Source organism: Entelurus aequoreus, linkage group LG10 (assembly GCF_033978785.1).
Source record: "Entelurus aequoreus isolate RoL-2023_Sb linkage group LG10, RoL_Eaeq_v1.1, whole genome shotgun sequence".
NCBI lineage: Eukaryota > Metazoa > Chordata > Actinopteri > Syngnathiformes > Syngnathidae > Entelurus > Entelurus aequoreus.
Genome location: NC_084740.1, coordinates 3,563,082 through 3,583,368, shown reverse-complemented (window position 1 = coordinate 3,583,368; position 20,287 = coordinate 3,563,082). Strand labels below are relative to the sequence as shown.

At 43.9% G+C, this 20,287-nt stretch overlaps 1 protein-coding gene across 1 annotated transcript in view; it reads right to left on the bottom strand.

The window, feature by feature from the left end:
• LOC133659096 (unconventional myosin-XVIIIa-like) overlaps positions 1-20,287 on the bottom strand; it is a 169,335-nt gene that overhangs the window by 66,860 nt on the left and 82,188 nt on the right. The window contains exons 16-18 of the mRNA XM_062061832.1: positions 12,539-12,680; positions 12,172-12,331; positions 7,509-7,695 (exon numbers count right to left, since the gene is read on the bottom strand). Coding sequence (XP_061917816.1) covers positions 7,509-7,695; positions 12,172-12,331; positions 12,539-12,680 — 489 coding nt within the window. The remainder of the gene's footprint in view (positions 1-7,508; positions 7,696-12,171; positions 12,332-12,538; positions 12,681-20,287) is intronic.

Genomic DNA, 20,287 nt, shown 5'->3' with positions numbered 1-20,287 from the left:
GAGCTCTTCATAGCACAGAGACGGCCCTTCTTCAAGTTATAAATGACATGCGTCTAAACACAAACTTCAGTATTAATGCTATTGGACCTCAGTGCTGCATTTGACACTGTCCACCACTCAATACTTTTGGACAGCTTGGAAAACTGGGTGGGGATCTCAGGCACAGTTTTAAGCTGGTTCAAGTCATATCTACAAGATAGGAACTATTTTGTTTCCATTGGTGACTTTGTATCAGAAGCAACCAACGTAAGGTGTGGAGTCCCCCAAGGTTCAATCTTGGGGCCCACTTTATTTAACATCTACATGCTCCCACTAGGACAAATCATGCCAAATAATAACATTGACCATCATTGCTATGCCGATGACACCCAAATCTATGTAGCGCTATCAGCAAATGACTATCGCCCCATAGATCTTCTGTGCCAGTGCATTGAGCAAGTCAGCCAACATGTCCTACAACTAAATGAAGATAAAAGTGAGATCATTGTTTTTGCTGCTAAAAAAGAAAGCTTTAAAGTCGTCCAACACCTTCAATCACTGTCCCTGAAAACCTCAAATAAAGCCAGAAATCTTGGGGTTATTTTAGATTCTGATTTACATTTGGACAGTCACATCAAATCAGTAACAAAATGGGCCTACTATCACCTCAAAAATGTAACAAGACTTAGAGGGCTCATGTCAGCTCAAGACTTAGAACAACTTGTACATGCCTTTATTACCAGTAGGCTAGACTATTGTAATGGTCTCCTTGCAGGTCTTCCCAAAAACACTGTCAGGCAGCTACAGCTTGTTCAGAACGCTGCTGCTAGAGTTCTAACTAAGACCAAAACATGGGAGCACATTACACCAATTCTTAAATCCTTCCATTGGCTCCCTGTACATCAGAGAATTGATCTGCTCACATATAAATCACTACATGGTCTAGTACAGTGGTCCCAACCACCCAACCATAAAAAACACAATATATACATTATATATCAATATAGATCAATACAGTCTGCAGGTATACAGTCCGTAAGCACACATGATTGTATTTCTTTATGGGAAAAAAAAATATATATATATATATATATATTATTTTTTTTAAATACACCCCCCCCCCCCCCCCCCCCCCCCCCCCCACCGGTCCATGGGACAAATGTTTAAGCGTTGACCGGTCTGCAGCTACAAAAAGGTTGGGGACCACTGGTCTAGTATATCACTGATATGCTCCCACTATATAAGCCCTCTAGATCAGTGGTCCCCAACCACCGGTCCGCGGACCGATTGGTCGCACAAGAAATTAAAAAAAAACAAAACAAAACATTTTTTTTTTTTTTTTTATGAAATCAACATAAAAAACACAAGATATACATTATATATCAATATAGATCAATACAGTCTGCAGGGATACAGTCCGTAAGCACACATGATTGTATTTATTTATGTAAAAAAAAATAATACTTTTTTTATTTTTTTTTTATTTTTTTAAATACACCTTATATATATAATTGCTTATATTGAAACGTCCTACATCCGTCCCAAAGATATTGCAAATGTGCATGTTGCCGTGCAACTTGTTGCCAGCTCCATTTTGTAATATCGCCACACCGCTGACACAATATTTTTTTCGTAGCGCAATCCTCCATTGGTGCTTTGGTTTTCCATTCCCGGGGAAAAGAGACAAAGAAGAAATCATTTCCGTGTAGCAATATGAGCATGCTAACAGACTTATTATTCCATTTAGCTCATAAAACTACATATTAGTCTGGTATCAAAGATTTAGTTACAAGTACTCTCCGTATTCCGACACGTAACTTCTTCCCGGAAGTCGTCGACAAAGCTAAGATGGCCGTTGTAGAGCAAACTATTGAGTACAAAAGAGGCTTCAATCTTCCTGCAAAAAGCAGATACGAGGAAAAAATCTAACTATGCAATGGAATAGAACCCTGAAAGATTTGTGGAGTGATATCAAGGATTACGTCAGTTGTGTTCCCATTTGGAACCATTGTTGTCCAGATGCTATTCTACACCACTAACTGATGCAAACTAGGAAAAGCATGAACTATTTGTGTGTAACCTGGTCAAGGAAATTGGCTCTTCCGGATAAATATGAATAGTTTTTGCTGGGGTAATGTTGTATTCCATGACTTACCATTGCGTCTGCTGGCATGTTTGTTGTTGTTGTTGTTGTTGTGTAGTAGCGTGGTTTTCCCGTCCCTATCAAACATAAATGTCAACATTGTGTATGTGCCAGCAAGGCTAAATGCCGCCTAGCACCCAGCGCTAGCTTGACCACCATGTACATGTATATTTCATGGGGGGGACGTGACAGCAGCAAAATCCTAGCAATTGGTATGGGAACATCTAATGAAGTGCTGGAGCACCACATGGAGCTGCTACACCACCACGTGGAGCCGCTACACCACCACGTGGAGCCGCTACACCACCACGTGGAGCCGCTACACCACCACGTGGAGCCGCTACACCACCACGTGGAGCCGCTACACCACCACATGGAGCCGCTACACCACCACATGGAGGCACTACACCACCACGTAGAGGCACTACACCACCACGTGGAGCCGCTACACCACCACGTGGAGCCGCTACACCACCACGTGGAGCCGCTACACCACCACGTGGAGCCGCTACACCACCACGTGGAGCCGCTACACCACCACATGGAGCCGCTACACCACCACATGGAGGCACTACACCACCACGTAGAGGCACTACACCACCACGTGGAGCCACTACACCACCACGTGGAGGCACTACACCACCACATGGAGGCACTACACCACCACGTGGAGCCACTACACCACCACATGGAGCCACTACACCACCACGTGGAGGCACTACACCACTACATGGAGGCACTACACCACCACGTGGAGCCACTACACCACCACATGGAGCCACTACACCACCACATGGAGCCACTACACCACCACATGGAGGCACTACACCACCACATGGAGCCACTACACCACCACATGGAGCCACTACACCACCACATGGAGCCACTACACCACTACACCACCACATGGAGGCACTACACCACCACGTGGAGCCGCTACACCACCACGTGGAGGCACTACACCACAACGTGGAGGCACTACACCACCACGTGGAGGCACTACACCACCACATGGAGGCACTACAGCACCACGTGGAGGCACTACACCACCACATGGAGCCACTACACCACCACGTGGAGGCACTACACCACCACATGGAGCCACTACACCACCACGTGGAGACACTACACCACCACATGGAGGCACTACACCACCACATGGAGGCACTACACCACCACGTGGAGCCACTACACCACCACATGGAGGCACTACACCACCACATGGAGCCACTACACCACCACGTGGAGGCACTACACCACCACGTGGAGACACTACACCACCACGTGGAGCCGCTACACCACCACGTGGAGCCGCTACACCACCACGTGGAGGCACTACACCGCCACATGGAGCCACTACACCACCACATGGAGGCACTACACCACCACGTGGAGGCACTACACCACCACATGGAGCCACTACACCACCACGTGGAGCCGCTACACCACCACGTGGAGGCACTACACCACCACGTGGAGCCGCTACACCACCACGTGGAGCCGCTACACCACCACGTGGAGGCACTACACCACCACATGGAGCCACTACACCACCACATGGAGGCACTACACCACCACGTGGAGCCACTACACCACCACAGTTTGACAATCACTGGGCAAGAATAAAAGCAGACGTCTGCTAAATCGAGGACATCTGACAAATGATTATTTGTATGATACAGGTGGAGCTGCTACACCACCACATGGAGGCACTACATGGAGTTGAGTCAAGAGAAAGTTTCATTTCTAAGGTTTAGTTATGTTGAAGATTTGCACTTCAACCCGTGTTTATTTCAATGTGAAGAAAACATTTTTGGAGATTATACTTTAGAAAAAATACAGCGAATTACAAGGCATTAGAAAAGAGACTTAACACATTATTTCTATCAAATATGATTCAAGTGAGGCAGTTTGAGGCCTGAAAGTCCAGAGCTGAAGATGAGCCTGAGCATGTTTGTACTCGACTCTTTCACCACTTTGTGTTCAGCTCTTTAACAAAGATTCATGTTCACTAAACACATATTTGCATAACGCAAACTAATGATCCAGTCAGTTTATATTCTTCATATCCAAATTATGTTGCAAATTAAAGTACGATGAAATGTACCACTACATGTACATTTAACTAGCAGGTCAAGTACCACTACATGTACATTTAACTAGCAGGTCAAGTACCACTACATGTACATTTAACTAGCAGGTCAAGTACCACTACATGTACATTTAACTAGTAGGTCAAGTACCACTACATGTACATTTAACTAGCAGGTCAAGTACCACTACATGTACATTTAACTAGCAGGTCAAGTACCACTACATGTACATTTAACTAGCAGGTCAAGTACCCCTACATGTACATTTAACTAGCAGGTCAAGTACCACTACATGTACATTTAACTAGCAGGTCAAGTACCACTACATGTACATTTAACTAGCAGGTCAAGTACCACTACATGTACATTTAACTAGCAGGTCAAGTACCCCTACATGTACATTTAACTAGCAGGTCAAGTACCACTACATGTACATTTAACTAGCAGGTCAAGTACCACTACATGTACATTTAACTAGCAGGTCAAGTACCACTACATGTACATTTAACTAGTAGGTCAAGTACCACTACATGTACATTTAACTAGCAGGTCAAGTACCACTACATGTACATTTAACTAGCAGGTCAAGTACCACTACATGTACATTTAACTAGCAGGTCAAGTACCCCTACATGTACATTTAACTAGCAGGTCAAGTACCACTACATGTACATTTAACTAGCAGGTCAAGTACCACTACATGTACATTTAACTAGCAGGTCAAGTACCACTACATGTACATTTAACTAGCAGGTCAAGTACCACTACATGTACATTGAACTAGTAGGTCAAGTACCACTACATGTACATTTAACTAGCAGGTCAAGTACCACTACATGTACATTTAACTAGCAGGTCAAGTACCACTACATGTACATTTAACTAGCAGGTCAAGTACCACTACATGTACATTTAACTAGTAGGTCAAGTACAACTACATGTACATTTAACTAGTAGGTCAAGTACCACTACATGTACATTTAACTAGTAGGTCAAGTACAACTACATGTACATTTAACTAGCAGGTCAAGTACCCCTACATGTACATTTAACTAGCAGGTCAAGTACCACTACATGTACATTTAACTAGCAGGTCAAGTACCACTACATGTACATTTAACTAGCAGGTCAAGTACCACTACATGTACATTTAACTAGCAGGTCAAGTACCCCTACATGTACATTTAACTAGCAGGTCAAGTACCACTACATGTACATTTAACTAGCAGGTCAAGTACCACTACATGTACATTTAACTAGCAGGTCAAGTACCACTACATGTACATTTAACTAGCAGGTCAAGTACCACTACATGTACATTTAACTAGTAGGTCAAGTACCACTACATGTACATTTAACTAGCAGGTCAAGTACCACTACATGTACATTTAACTAGCAGGTCAAGTACCACTACATGTACATTTAACTAGCAGGTCAAGTACCACTACATGTACATTTAACTAGCAGGTCAAGTAAGTACATTTGATTTATAAAGTGCTGTACAAAACATAGGTGAAGTAAAACAACAATTTCATTAAAAACTACATCATAAAAAGGATACAAAGTGGATTAAAAGTGATAGTTAAAAGGTGCATTAAACTAAAAGCTTTACTAAAAAGAGAAGTTTTCAAATGTTTCTTCAAAGTTTCAACACAGTCAAGATCACAGAGGGACTGGTGGAAGTTGTTCCAGAGTCTGGGAGATGAAGTCTGGAATGCCAGTTTTAAAACCACTTTTCAAGACCTTTAGAAGACCCTGAAGAGTAGGGACATAACAAGTCATGTACTGAGGGGCCCCACCATGCAACTAAAGAGTAGGGACATAACAAGTCATGTACTGAGGGGCCCCACCATGCAACTAAAGAGTAGGGACATAACAAGTCATGTACTGAGGGGCCCCACCATGCAACTAAAGAGTAGGGACATAACAAGTCATGTACTGAGGGGCCCCACCATGCAACTAAAGAGTAGGGGCATAACAAGTCATGTACTGAGGGGCCCCACCATGCAACTAAAGAGTAGGGACATAACAAGTCATGTACTGAGGGGCCCCACCATGCAACTAAAGAGTAGGGACATAACAAGTCATGTACTGAGGGGCCCCACCATGCAACTAAAGAGTAGGGACATAACAAGTCATGTACTGAGGGGCCCCACCATGCAACTAAAGAGTAGGGACATAACAAGTCATGTACTGAGGGGCCCCACCATGCAACTAAAGAGTAGGGACATAACAAGTCATGTACTGAGGGGCCCCACCATGCAACTAAAGAGTAGGGGCATAACAAGTCATGTACTGAGGGGCCCCACCATGCAACTAAAGAGTAGGGGCATAACAAGTCATGTACTGAGGGGCCCCACCATGCAACTAAAGAGTAGGGGCATAACAAGTCATGTACTGAGGGGCCCCACCATGCAACTAAAGAGTAGGGACATAACAAGTCATGTACTGAGGGGCCCCACCATGCAACTAAAGAGTAGGGACATAACAAGTCATGTACTGAGGGGCCCCACCATGCAACTAAAGAGTAGGGACATAACAAGTCATGTACTGAGGGGCCCCACCATGCAACTAAAGAGTAGGGACATAACAAGTCATGTACTGAGGGGCCCCACCATGCAACTAAAGAGTAGGGACATAACAAGTCATGTACTGAGGGGCCCCACCATGCAACTAAAGAGTAGGGACATAACAAGTCATGTACTGAGGGGCCCCACCATGCAACTAAAGAGTAGGGGCATAACAAGTCATGTACTGAGGGGCCCCACCATACAACTAAAGAGTAGGGACATAACAAGTCATGTACTGAGGGGCCCCACCATGCAAGTGAAGAGTAGGGACATAACAAGTCATGTACTGAGGGGCCCCACCATGCAAGTGAAGAGTAGGGACATAACAAGTCATGTACTGAGGGGCCCCACCATGCAAGTGAAGAGTAGGGACATAACAAGTCATGTACTGAGGGGCCCCACCATGCAACTGAAGAGTAGGGGCATAACAAGTCATGTACTGAGGGGCCCCACCATGCAACTAAAGAGTAGGGACATAACAAGTCATGTACTGAGGGGCCCCACCATGCAAGTGAAGAGTAGGGGCCCCACCATGCAAGTGAATTGAAGTGGAAGCCAATGAAGACTGGATGAAACGGGGCTGATGTGGTCTAAAGTCTGGCAGCTGCATTTCGTAGCGTGTGAAGTCTCTTTAGTGTTGACTTGTTATTATTTTGAAAGATATGTTCAAGTTGAAAATAAAGACATCCTACTTTCATTTTCTGTAGTAAATCTTGTACTTACCACCTGGAGTTTGACCTGAATACACAAGCTCTTCTTCTTGACAGCAGCCACACCCGTGGTGAAGGTCTTCCTCATGCTGGTGGCTCGTCGCAGGGCCAGCTGAGAGCGGCCCTCCAGACCAGCGATGGACCCTGACAACACGGTGGCTCCGCTGGCTCGGCCCATGAACAGACCATTGATGTTCTTCCTGCAGTGTGACAACAACATCAAGCAGTCTGTTTACATCTCCAATCAATACTCCACAAAGGCATCCAAAATATGGCCCACAAGTTGCCCCAAGTTAATACAAATAAAAACATATATATATGTATATATATATATATATATACATATATATATTAGGGGTGTAACGGTACGTGTATTTGTATTGAACCGTTTCAGTACGGGGGTTTTGGTTGGGAGGTGTACGGAAGGAGTAGACATGCTAGCAGCGAGCGGGCTAAGACAATAAGACAACATGTAAAAAAAGCCAGAGCTGGAAGACCCTCCTGCCTCGTTTGGGAACACTTTGTCTGCACGATACAACAATGGAGGACGGAGGTTTGCCGACATTGTTCAGCAGCTGCTTCTGACAACATGTGTTGCACCTTCCCTGCTTCCGGCTCCCAGACCGTAGTGGAGGAGCGCAGGGGAGACACTCCTCCAGGGCCGATGTATTCTCGGGGGCAACACCCGTCACTCTACCCGGCAGTGGGTCTCCACAGCTCCGGACTCCAGGGTAAATGACGAGTCCGGCGATTAGTTGCAAATCGTGGCTTTATTGAGGTGTTGCACACAGCCAATCCAACAAAACACTAGTCACTCACGCTACTGCTCCCTCACCTCGCTCGCCCACACACTCACCTCACATGTATTAAAGGGCCACACACACACACACATAAGCTACTCTCATAACACATGCTAACCCATTTGAAGCATCACCACCGCATTCAAGCAGCCTCTCCTCGGCGAGTCAGGCAGGGCTAAAGCAATAACAAATGTTTTTATAGCAGCAGATTTAAGTCCATATTGCATTAAAAACTACATTTGGACTCACTTCTAAGGTGGAAGAACAATGAGCCCATAAATCCTCTTACTGCCAAGTTAGCCAGGCTGGGGGGGGGGGGGGGGGGGGGTTGAGTTGACTTGAAACTGTTTAATGTTGCACTTGAAAAGTTGTGTCATTTTATTTAATCTACTAATAAATATGTACTGTACTGTGCAATCTACTAATAAATATGTACTGTACTGTGCAATCTACTAATAAATATGTACTGTACTATCTACTAATAAATATGTACTGTACTATCTACTAATAAATATGTACTGTACTGTGCAATCTACTAATAAATATGTACTGTACTATCTACTAATAAATATGTGCTGTACTGTGCAATCTACTAATAAATATGTACTGTACTGTACTATTTACTAATAAATATGTACTGTACTGTGCAATCTACTAATAAATATGTACTGTACTATCTACTAATAAATATGTACTGTACTGTGCAATCTACTAATAAATATGTACTGTACTGTGCAATCTACTAATAAATATGTACTGTACTGTACTATCTACTAATAAAAGTCTCAATCAATCAATCAAAAAAAGCACTTTATATGTAGAAAGGTTTTGTTAAGAAACCATTCTGAGACTTATCTTATTTACTTTTTATTTGATATATGTTGACCACATGAACCCTGGCTATGGACCCTGTGTGTATGTATGTATGTTATTATTATGTGTGTGTGTGTATATGTATGTTATTGTTATGTGTGTGTATATATGTATGTTATTGTTATGTGTGTGTATATATGTATGTTATTATTATGTGTGTGTGTGTATATGTATGTTATTGTTATGTGTGTGTGTATATGTATGTTATTATTATGTGTTTGTGTATATGTATGTTATTGTTATGTGTGTGTATATATGTATGTTATTGTTATGTGTGTGTGTGTATATGTATGTTATTGTTATGTGTGTGTGTGTATGTATGTATGTTATTATTATGTGTGTGTGTATATGTATGTTATTATTATGTGTGTGTGTGTATATGTATGTTATTGTTATGTGTGTGTATATATGTATGTTATTGTTATGTGTGTGTATATATGTATGTTATTATTATGTGTGTGTGTGTATATGTATGTTATTGTTATGTGTGTGTGTATATGTATGTTATTATTATGTGTGTGTGTATATGTATGTTATTGTTATGTGTGTGTGTATATGTATGTTATTGTTATGTGTGTGTATATATGTATGTTATTGTTATGTGTGTGTGTGTATATGTATGTTATTGTTATGTGTGTGTGTATATGTATGTTATTGTTATGTGTGTGTGTATATGTATGTTATTGTTATGTGTGTGTGTGTATATGTATGTTATTGTTATGTGTGTGTGTATATGTATGTTATTGTTATGTGTGTGTGTATATGTATGTTATTGTTATGCGTGTGTGTATATGTATGTTATTGTTATGTGTGTGTGTATATGTATGTTATTGTTATGTGTGTGTGTATATGTATGTTATTGTTATGTGTGTGTGTATATGTATGTTATTGTTATGTGTGTGTGTATATGTATGTTATTGTTGTGAGTGTGTGTATATGTATGTTATTGTTATGTGTGTGTGTATATGTATGTTATTGTTATGTGTGTGTGTATATGTATGTTATTGTTATGTGTGTGTGTGTATATGTATGTTATTGTTATGTGTGTGTGTATATGTATGTTATTGTTATGTGTGTGTGTATATGTATGTTATTGTTATTTATGTGTGTATATGTATGTTATTGTTATGTGTGTGTGTATATGTATGTTATTGTTATGTGTGTGTGTATATGTATGTTATTGTTATGTGTGTGTGTATATGTATGTTATTGTTATGTGTGTGTGTATATGTATGTTATTGTTATGTGTGTGTGTATATGTATGTTATTGTTATGTGTGTGTGTATATGTATGTTATTATTATGTGTGTGTATATGTATGTTATTGTTATGTGTGTGTATATATGTATGTTATTGTTATGTGTGTGTGTATATGTATGTTATTGTTATGTGTGTGTGTGTATATGTATGTTATTGTTATGTGTGTGTGTATATGTATGTTATTGTTATGTGTGTGTGTGTATATGTATGTTATTGTTATGTGTGTGTATGTATATATGTATGTTATTGTTATGTGTGTGTGTATATGTATGTTATTGTTATGTGTGTGTGTATATGTATGTTATTGTTATGTGTGTGTGTATATGTATGTTATGCCATTGTTTACACATTTGGTAAATAAATAACCAAAAAATGTATATTTTGTTGTTTTCTTACTGTACTGAAAATGAACCGAACCATGACCTCTAAACCGAGGTGTGTACCGAACCAAAATGTTTGTGTACCGTTACACCCCTAATATAGTGTGTATATATACATATATATTTTAAAATCTGTCCAGCTGCTCAGGCAAATCATATTGCAAATCATATCTGCTGTACAGATTTACTTTACAAAAGAGAAGTTTGGGATATTTATTTTTGATCCTTTTTGTGTATATATATAACCCAACATCAGTGAAGTAGTCTCGTTGTGTAAATGCTCAATAAAAAGAGAATACAACAAATCCTTTTCAACTTATATTCAATAGAATAGACTGCAAAGACAAGATATTTCATGTTCACACTGAGAAACTTTGGTATTTTTTGCAAATATTAGCTTATTTGGAATTTGATGCCTGCAACATGTTTCAAAAAAGCTGGCACAAGTGGCAAAAAAGAGTGATAAAGTTGAGGAATGCTCATCAAACACTTATTTGGAACATCCCACAGGTGAACAGGCTAATTGGGAACAGGTGGGTGCCATGATTGGGTATAAAAGTAGATTCCATGAAATGCTCAGTCATTCACAAACAAGGATGGGGCGAGGGTCACCACTTTGTCAACAAATGCCTGAGCAAATTGTTGAAGAACAACATTTCTCAAGCAGCTATTGCAAGGAATTGAGGGATTTCACCATCTACGCTCCGTAATATCATCAAAGGGTTCAGAGAATGTGGAGAAATCACTGCGCGTAAGCGGCAAGGCTGAAAACCAACAATGAATGCCCATGACCTTTGATCTCTCAGGCGGTACTGCATCAACAAGCCACATCAGTGTGTAAAGGATATCCCCACATGGGCTCAGGAACACTTCAGAAAACCACAGTCAGTAACTACATCTGTAAGTGCAAGTTAAAACTCTACTATGCAAAGTCAAAGCCATTTATCAACAACACCCAGAAAGCTTCGCTGGGCCTGAGCTCATCTAAGATGGACTGATGCAAAGTGGAAAAGTGTTCTGTGGTCTGACGAGTTCACATTTCAAATTGTTTTTGGAAACTGTGGACGTAGTGTCCTCCGGACCAAAGAGGACAAGAACCAGCAGTTCCATTGGCAGCAAAACAGGCCCAGAGCACAATACTACCACCACCATGCTTGACGGTAGGCTTGGTGTTCCTGGGATTAAAGGCCTCACCTTTTCTCCTCCAAACATATTGCTGGGTATTGTGGCCAAACAGCTCCATTTTTGTTTCATCTGACCACAGAACTTATCTTTGTCCATGTGATGTCAGATGAAACAAAAAGTTTGAGCAGGACTGTTATATTGTCTAGTTGAGTTGGAAACAAACAGCACTGATGTCTTACTTGTGGGAGTCCTGCAGCAGGGTGGCAGCGTTCTGGGCGGCAGGGTTCTGCTTGGCATGGCTCAGCCAGCCCTGGGTGTTGTACTCGACCCAGTCCGTGCCGTTGCTGTGACCCAGCAGGAACATGTCGGGTTTCCGTCCTCGCAGCAGCAGATTTGCTCCTGACAAACAAGTCATGTCATTACACCTTTCAAGTGAAAATATCAACAAATTGTCTTGACTATGAGCCGCATGTAGCGTTTATGGCTTTGATATGTTTGTCAACTACAAGGAAAATAAATGTCTTGCTTCATTTCCTATCATTTTCTGGAACTTTGATTATTGACAACATTTACGGTGCTCTGCAGTGAGCAGAAATCAGAGCTCACCTTTGTGGTCTCCCTGTCCAGATCCATAGTAGCTGAAGAGCCTCTCCAACATGCTCTCCTCTGAGCCTGCAGGATGAGCTGCCTCCTCTTCCATCAGCCACAGGAGACCCCGAGCTTCATCTGTTCTTGCCAGAGTGCGCACCTGGAATGGAAAACAATACAAAGAAAAGGTCAAGTATTTTGTTCATGCATAACATTGCAATCCCTTTTTAAACATGTGCTACATTAAATATTACTAAACCCAGAACCCTGACCCAAAGCTCATTTTCAGATTAACTGAACTTTTCAGAGTTGTATTTCCTTCTGTCACACAACTATATTATTTACCATGAAAAAAGGAGAGTTGTGCCTAAATGTGTCTTTCATAAAGCAGTATGCTGTGAAATCATGGCTTGGAATCACCCACTATATTGACTCCATCAGCACCTACTGACAATTTACAAAGTGGAGTCGTAGTGGAAGGAGCTGCTTCTGAATAGAATAGTCTCAAAAAATACAGTGGTGGTCAAAAGTGTACATACACTTGTAGAGAACATCATGTCATGGCTGTCTGGACTTTACAATCATTTACAATGTTTTTGTGATAGAGTGATTGAAGCACAAACTTGTTTGAGGCCTTTAATCCCAGGAACATCATACCTACAGTCAAGCATGGTGGTGGTAGTATTATGCTCTGGGCCTGTTTTGCTGCCAATGGAACTGCTGCTTTAAATGGGACAGACTGAGACCATGTACAGACTGAGACCATGTCCATACTGAGACCATGTACAGACTGAGACCATGTCCAGACTGAGACCATGTACAGACTGAGACCATGTCCAGACTGAGACCATGTACAGACTGAGACCATGTCCAGACTGAGACCATGTACAGACTGAGACCATGTACAGACTGAGACCATGTACAGACTGAGACCATGTCCAGACTGAGACCATGTACAGACTGAGACCATGTCCAGACTGAGACCATGTCCAGACTGAGACCATGTCCATACTGAGACCATGTACAGACTGAGACCATGTCCATACTGAGACCATGTCCAGACTGAGACCATGTACAGACTGAGACCATGTCCAGACTGAGACCATGTCCAGACTGAGACCATGTCCATACTGAGACCATGTACAGACTGAGACCATGTCCATACTGAGACCATGTCCAGACTGAGACCATGTACAGACTGAGACCATGTCCAGACTGAGACCATGTCCATACTGAGACCATGTCCAGACTGAGACCATGTCCAGACTGAGACCATGTCCATACTGAGACCATGTCCAGACTGAGACCATGTCCAGACTGAGACCATGTACAGACTGAGACCATGTCCAGACTGAGACCATGTCCAGACTGAGACCATGTACAGACTGAGACCATGTCCAGACTGAGACCATGTCCATACTGAGACCATGTCCAGACTGAGACCATGTCCAGACTGAGACCATGTCCATACTGAGACTATGTCCAGACTGAGACCATGTCCAGACTGAGACCATGTCCAGACTGAGACCATGTCCAGACTGAGACCATGTCCAGACTGAGACCATGTCCAGACTGAGACCATGTACAGACTGAGACCATGTACAGACTGAGACCATGTACAGACTGAGACCATGTCCAGACTGAGACCATGTCCAGACTGAGACCATGTCCAGACTGAGACCATGTCCATACTGAGACCATGTACAGACTGAGACCATGTCCATACTGAGACCATGTCCAGACTGAGACCATGTACAGACTGAGACCATGTCCAGACTGAGACCATGTCCAGACTGAGACCATGTCCAGACTGAGACCATGTCCAGACTGAGACCATGTACAGACTGAGACCATGTCCAGACTGAGCCCATGTCCATACTGAGACCATGTCCAGACTGAGACCATGTCCAGACTGAGACCATGTCCATAGGAGAGAAAAGGCGTCAGGGATGTTAAAAGAATGTGCATCTATAGTTTGTAAGCAGTGTGTGTCTACATGAACACACCTGCACGTGCACCTGCTCTTATGCACATCTTGTCCAATCAGAAGCCTGGAAGAGCAGACTTGGTAAGAGAATGATGATATACAATTATCTTTAGCATCAGCGCACATTTACACCTGTAGAGGGTGGAAGTGATGACTGAAATGTGTCAATCAAACACATGCATTGATAAATGTATTAGTGCATGTTTGACTCACAAGCCCCGCCCCTTATAATATGTCTCCTCTGACAAGCATCATCAGACAGAGAAGTAATATTGTCATCTTCTTTGCTTCATAACTAACAAGATTAGTGCTCTTCTGGTGGAATATGTCTTCAACACAATATTTGGAGTAGAACAACTCAAAGCCTTGTTCAGCTTGGGTGAGCAGATTTGAGACAAAGACTAAGTTTAAGTGGGACAATGTGAGACGTTAGGCCTGATATCTTTTTTTTACAAAGCCATCATAATGTTTGTGAATGCATAATATCACAGTAGTACATCAACTTGCAAGCATAATTGGTTCCGTGACCGAGCTCTTAACTGTTTACACTTGTATTCATTGGGTGTTGTGAACAAACATGCACTTTTTAAAGAGCATCTTTTCCTGTCAGCAACATTCTTGTTGTTTGTATCTGCTTACCTTAAAGTCCTTACTTCTCTGAAAAAGTCATTGAGTTAGTAACTCAGTTACCTCATTGCAGGAGTAATTAGTTACTCAGCAAAGAAACTGCAATGTTTTATTGTATATGCCATTAAGTTCCATAACATGTTTAATGTGAAAGATTGTAGAATAAAAACACTACAAACAACATTTATCAAAGTTGCAGGCTGCCATGAAAATAGATGAAATGTTCTGTAAAGTAACAACATGAAATATTGAAAGTAGAAACCCACTACGGTACCAAAAATGTAAACTTAGGTAAAAACATTTGGCCTTTAAGTATTAAAAAATACAGCCTAAAAGAAATATAACAAAGTGTTCAAAGAAAAGGTTTAAAAACGTTACTGGATAAAGTTCAAGTTAAAGTAGCAATGATAGTCACACGCACACACTAGGTGTGGTGAAAGTATCCTCTGCATTTGACCCATCACCCTTGATCACCCCCTGGGAGGTGAGGGGAGAAGTGAGCAGCAGCGGTGGCCACGCCCGGGAATCATTTGGTGATTTAACCCCCAATTCCAAGCCTTGATGCTGAGTGCCAAGCAGGGAGGTAATGGCTCCCATTTTTATAGTCTTTGGTATGACTCGGCCGGGGTTTGAACTCACAACCTACCCACTTCAGGGCGGACACTCTAACCACTAGACCACTGAGTAGGGTGGACACTCTAACCACTAGACCACTGAGTAGGGTGGACACTCTAACCACTAGACCACTGAGTAGGGTGGACACTCTAACCACTAGACCACTGAGCAGGGTGGACACTCTAACCACTAGACCACTGAGTAGGGTGGACACTCTAACCACTAGACCACTGAGTAGGGTGGACACTCTAACCACTAGACCACTGAGTAGGGTGGACACTCTAACCACTAGACCACTGAGTAGGGTGGACACTCTAACCACTAGACCACTGAGCAGGGTGGACACTCTAACCACTAGACCACTGAGTAGGGTGGACACTCTAACCACTAGACCACTGAGTAGGGTGGACACTCTAACCACTAGACCACTGAGTAGGGTGGACACTCTAACCACTAGACCACTGAGTAGGGTGGACACTCTAACCACTAGACCACTGAGTAGGGTGGACACTCTAACCACTAGACCACTGAGTAGGGTGGACACTCTAACCACTAGACCACTGAGTAGGGTGGACACTCTAACCACTAGACCACTGAGTAGGGTGGACACTCTAACCACTAGACCACTGAGTAGGGTGGACACTCTAACCACTAGACCACTGAGTAGGGTGGACACTCTAACCACTAGACCACTGAGCAGGGTGGACACTCTAACCACTAGACCACTGAGTAGGGTGGACACTCTAACCACTAGACCACTGAGTAGGGTGGACACTCTAACCACTAGACCACTGAGTAGGGTGGACACTCTAACCACTAGACCACTGAGTAGGGTGGACACTCTAACCACTAGACCACTGAGTAGGGCGGACACTCTAACCACTAGACCACTGAGTAGGGTGGACACTCTAACCACTAGACCACTGAGTAGGGCGGACACTCTAACCACTAGACCACTGAGTAGGGTGGACACTCTAACCACTAGACCACTGAGTAGGGTGGACACTCTAACCACTAGACCACTGAGTAGGGTGGACACTCTAACCACTAGACCACTGAGTAGGGTGGACACTCTAACCACTAGACCACTGAGTAGGGTGGACACTCTAACCACTAGACCACTGAGTAGGGTGGACACTCTAACCACTAGACCACTGAGTAGGGCGGACACTCCAACCACTAGACCACTGAGTAGGGTGGACATTCTAACCACTAGACCACTGAGTAGGGTGGACACTCTAACCACTAGACCACTGAGTAGGGCGGACACTCCAACCACTAGACCACTGAGTAGGGTGGACACTCTAACCACTAGACCACTGAGTAGGGTGGACACTCTAACCACTAGACCACTGAGTAGGGTGGACACTCTAACCACTAGACCACTGAGTAGGGTGGACACTCTAACCACTAGACCACTGAGTAGGGTGGACACTCTAACCACTAGACTTTTTTTATTGATGCAAGTTAGTAATCACCTGTTGTCAATCATGATGAACACAAAATGTGATGAATCTGATTAGAAAGAATTGTCAGCATTTGAGTTTGGGAGGGGGTTAGCATGTTGGTGTGGTGAGGTCAGGGTCATCCAAGACCTGCATGAATGGACACAAACATTCTGGCCTTTCATTTCAATCAGCCAAAAGTAGTGCTTACAGTCTGACAACACTACCTTTGAATTGGTGGAGGGTGTGTCAGTCCATGGTGGAGGGTGTGTCAGTCCATGGTGGACAGTGTGTCAGTCCATGGTGGAGGGTGTGTCAGTCCATGGTGGAGGGTGTGTCAGTCCATGGTGGAGGGTGTGTCAGTCCATGGTGGAGGGTGTGTCAGTCCATGGTGGAGAGAGTGTCAGTCCATGGTGGAGAGTGTGTCAGTCCATGGTGGAGGGTGTGTCAGTCCATGGTGGAGAGTGTGTCAGTCCATGGTGGAGAGTGTGTCAGTCCATGGTGGAGAGTGTGTCAGTCCATGGTGGAGAGTGTGTCAGTCCATGGTGGAGAGTGTGTCAGTCCATGGTGGAGAGTGTCTCAGTCCATGGTGGACAGTGTGTCAGTCCATGGTGGAGAGTGTGTCAGTCCATGGTGGAGAGTGTGTCAGTCCATGGTGGAGGGTGTGTCAGTCCATGGTGGAGGGTGTGTCAGTCCATGGTGGAGGGTGTGTCAGTCCATGGTGGAGAGTGTGTCAGTCCATGGTGGACAGTGTGTCAGTCCATGGTGGACAGTGTGTCAGTCCATGGTGGAGGGTGTGTCAGTCCATGGTGGAGAGAGTGTCAGTCCATGGTGGACAGTGTGTCAGTCCATGGTGGAGAGTGTGTCAGTCCATGGTGGAGGGTGTGTCAGTCCATGGTGGAGAGTGTGTCAGTCCATGGTGGAGGGTGTGTCAATCCATGGTGGAGGGTGTGTCAGTCCATGGTGGAGGGTGTGTCAGTCCATGGTGGAGAGTGTGTCAGTCCATGGTGGACAGTGTGTCAGTCCATGGTGGAGAGTGTGTCAGTCCATGGTGGAGGGTGTGTCAGTCCATGGTGGACAGTGTGTCAGTCCATGGTGGAGAGTGTGTCAGTCCATGGTGGAGGGTGTGTCAGTCCATGGTGGAGGGTGTGTCAGTCCATGGTGGAGGGTGTGTCAGTCCATGGTGGATAGAGTGTCAGTCCATGGTGGAGGGTGTGTCAGTCCATGGTGGACAGTGTGTCAGTCCATGGTGGACAGTGTGTCAGTCCATGGTGGAGAGTGTGTCAGTCCATGGTGGAGGGTGTGTCAGTCCATGGTGGAGGGTGTGTCAGTCCATGGTGGAGGGTGTGTCAGTCCATGGTGGATAGAGTGTCAGTCCATGGTGGAGGGTGTGTCAGTCCATGGTGGAGAGTGTGTCAGTCCATGGTGGAGGGTGTGTCAGTCCATGGTGGAGAGTGTGTCAGTCCATGGTGGACTGTGTGTCAGTCCATGGTGGAGAGTGTGTCAGTCCATGGTGGAGAGTGTGTCAGTCCATGGTGGAGAGTGTGTCAGTCCATGGTGGAGGGTGTGTCAGTCCATGGTGGAGAGTGTGTCAGTCCATGGTGGACTGTGTGTCAGTCCATGGTGGAGAGTGTGTCAGTCCATGGTGGAGAGTGTGTCAGTCCATGGTGGAGGGTGTGTCAGTCCATGGTGGAGAGAGTGTCAGTCCATGGTGGAGGGTGTGTCAGTCCATGGTGGACAGTGTGTCAGTCCATGGTGGAGAGTGTGTCAGGGTGTCAAGGTGTCAGGATGGTGGAGTGGGTCTAATCCATGGGCAAGTATATCCTCTCCTATGGCTGTTCCGAAGATGTGTCTCATTTAATTTGACTAGTCTCCTTCTTCTGAAGTGTGTCAATCCATGGTGGAGGGTGTGTCAATCCATGGTGGAGGGTGTGTCAGTGGATGGTGGAGGGTGTGTCAGTCCATGGTGGAGAGTGTGTCAGTCCATGGTGGAGGGTGTGTCAGTCCATGGTGGACAGTGTGTCAGTCCATGGTGGAGGGTGTGTCAGTCCATGGTGGACAGTATGTCAGTCCATGGTGGAGGGTGTGTCAGTCCATGGTGGAGAGTGTGTCAGTCCATGGTGGAGGGTGTGTCAGTCCATGGTGGACAGTATGTCAGTCCATGGTGGAGGGTGTGTCAGTCCATGGTGGAGAGTGTGTCAGTCCTTGGCGGAGGGTGTGTCAGTCCATGGTGGAGGGTGTGTCAGTGGATGGTGGAGGGTGTGTCAGTCCATGGTGGAGGGTGTGTCAGTGGATGGTGGAGGGTGTGTCAGTCCATGGTGGAGGGTGTGTCAGTGGATGGTGGAGGGTGTGTCAGTCCATGGTGGAGGGTGTGTCAGTGGATGGTGGAGGGTGTAAAGAAAGATATCATCCAAAACATGACAGAGCGTGGAGTGGACTTGAGTAGGAAGGTATAGATAGCACTGCTAGTCTAAGTTGGAAGGTATAGATAGCACTGCTAGTCCAAAGTGGTATGATAGATACCGACCGCCATGAAATATGGAGATGGGTGTGTTGACATAGAAGCAGCTCAAAGGAGATACCTTAGAAGTCAGCTCTCCAAAGTAAATGCTGTGCATTATTAGTACATTACCTCATAAAACTACTATAGTTGTTTGTAGTACATTCTTTTGTTGATTTCCATATAATATTAGTGTTTTGTCCAAAAGTGTGTTTTTCTTTTTAAAAGGCATTGCAACTGTCAAATTGTAGTGTTTGGAGGAGGTGCAAACACACAATAAACTCATTTCATTCATTTCAATGTTTTGCAATAAAAGTTGTTCAATGGTTAAAGTTGCTTGGCAATAAAAGTACTAACTGCATCACACATCTTACTGTATATCACAACTATCACTATAATCTCACTTCTGTTACTTCCATGAGTCAGCTTCAGCTTAGGAAACTTGTTTTCAAGTTGTCTTAAATGGGCCAATACACATTTAATGTGTCTGCTATCAGATTTAGAGTGAATAAAAACTATATTTTGTACACAACAACCAAATGGCAACATGTTTAATATCTACAATTGTCACTTTACACAAGACTGTTTTATGT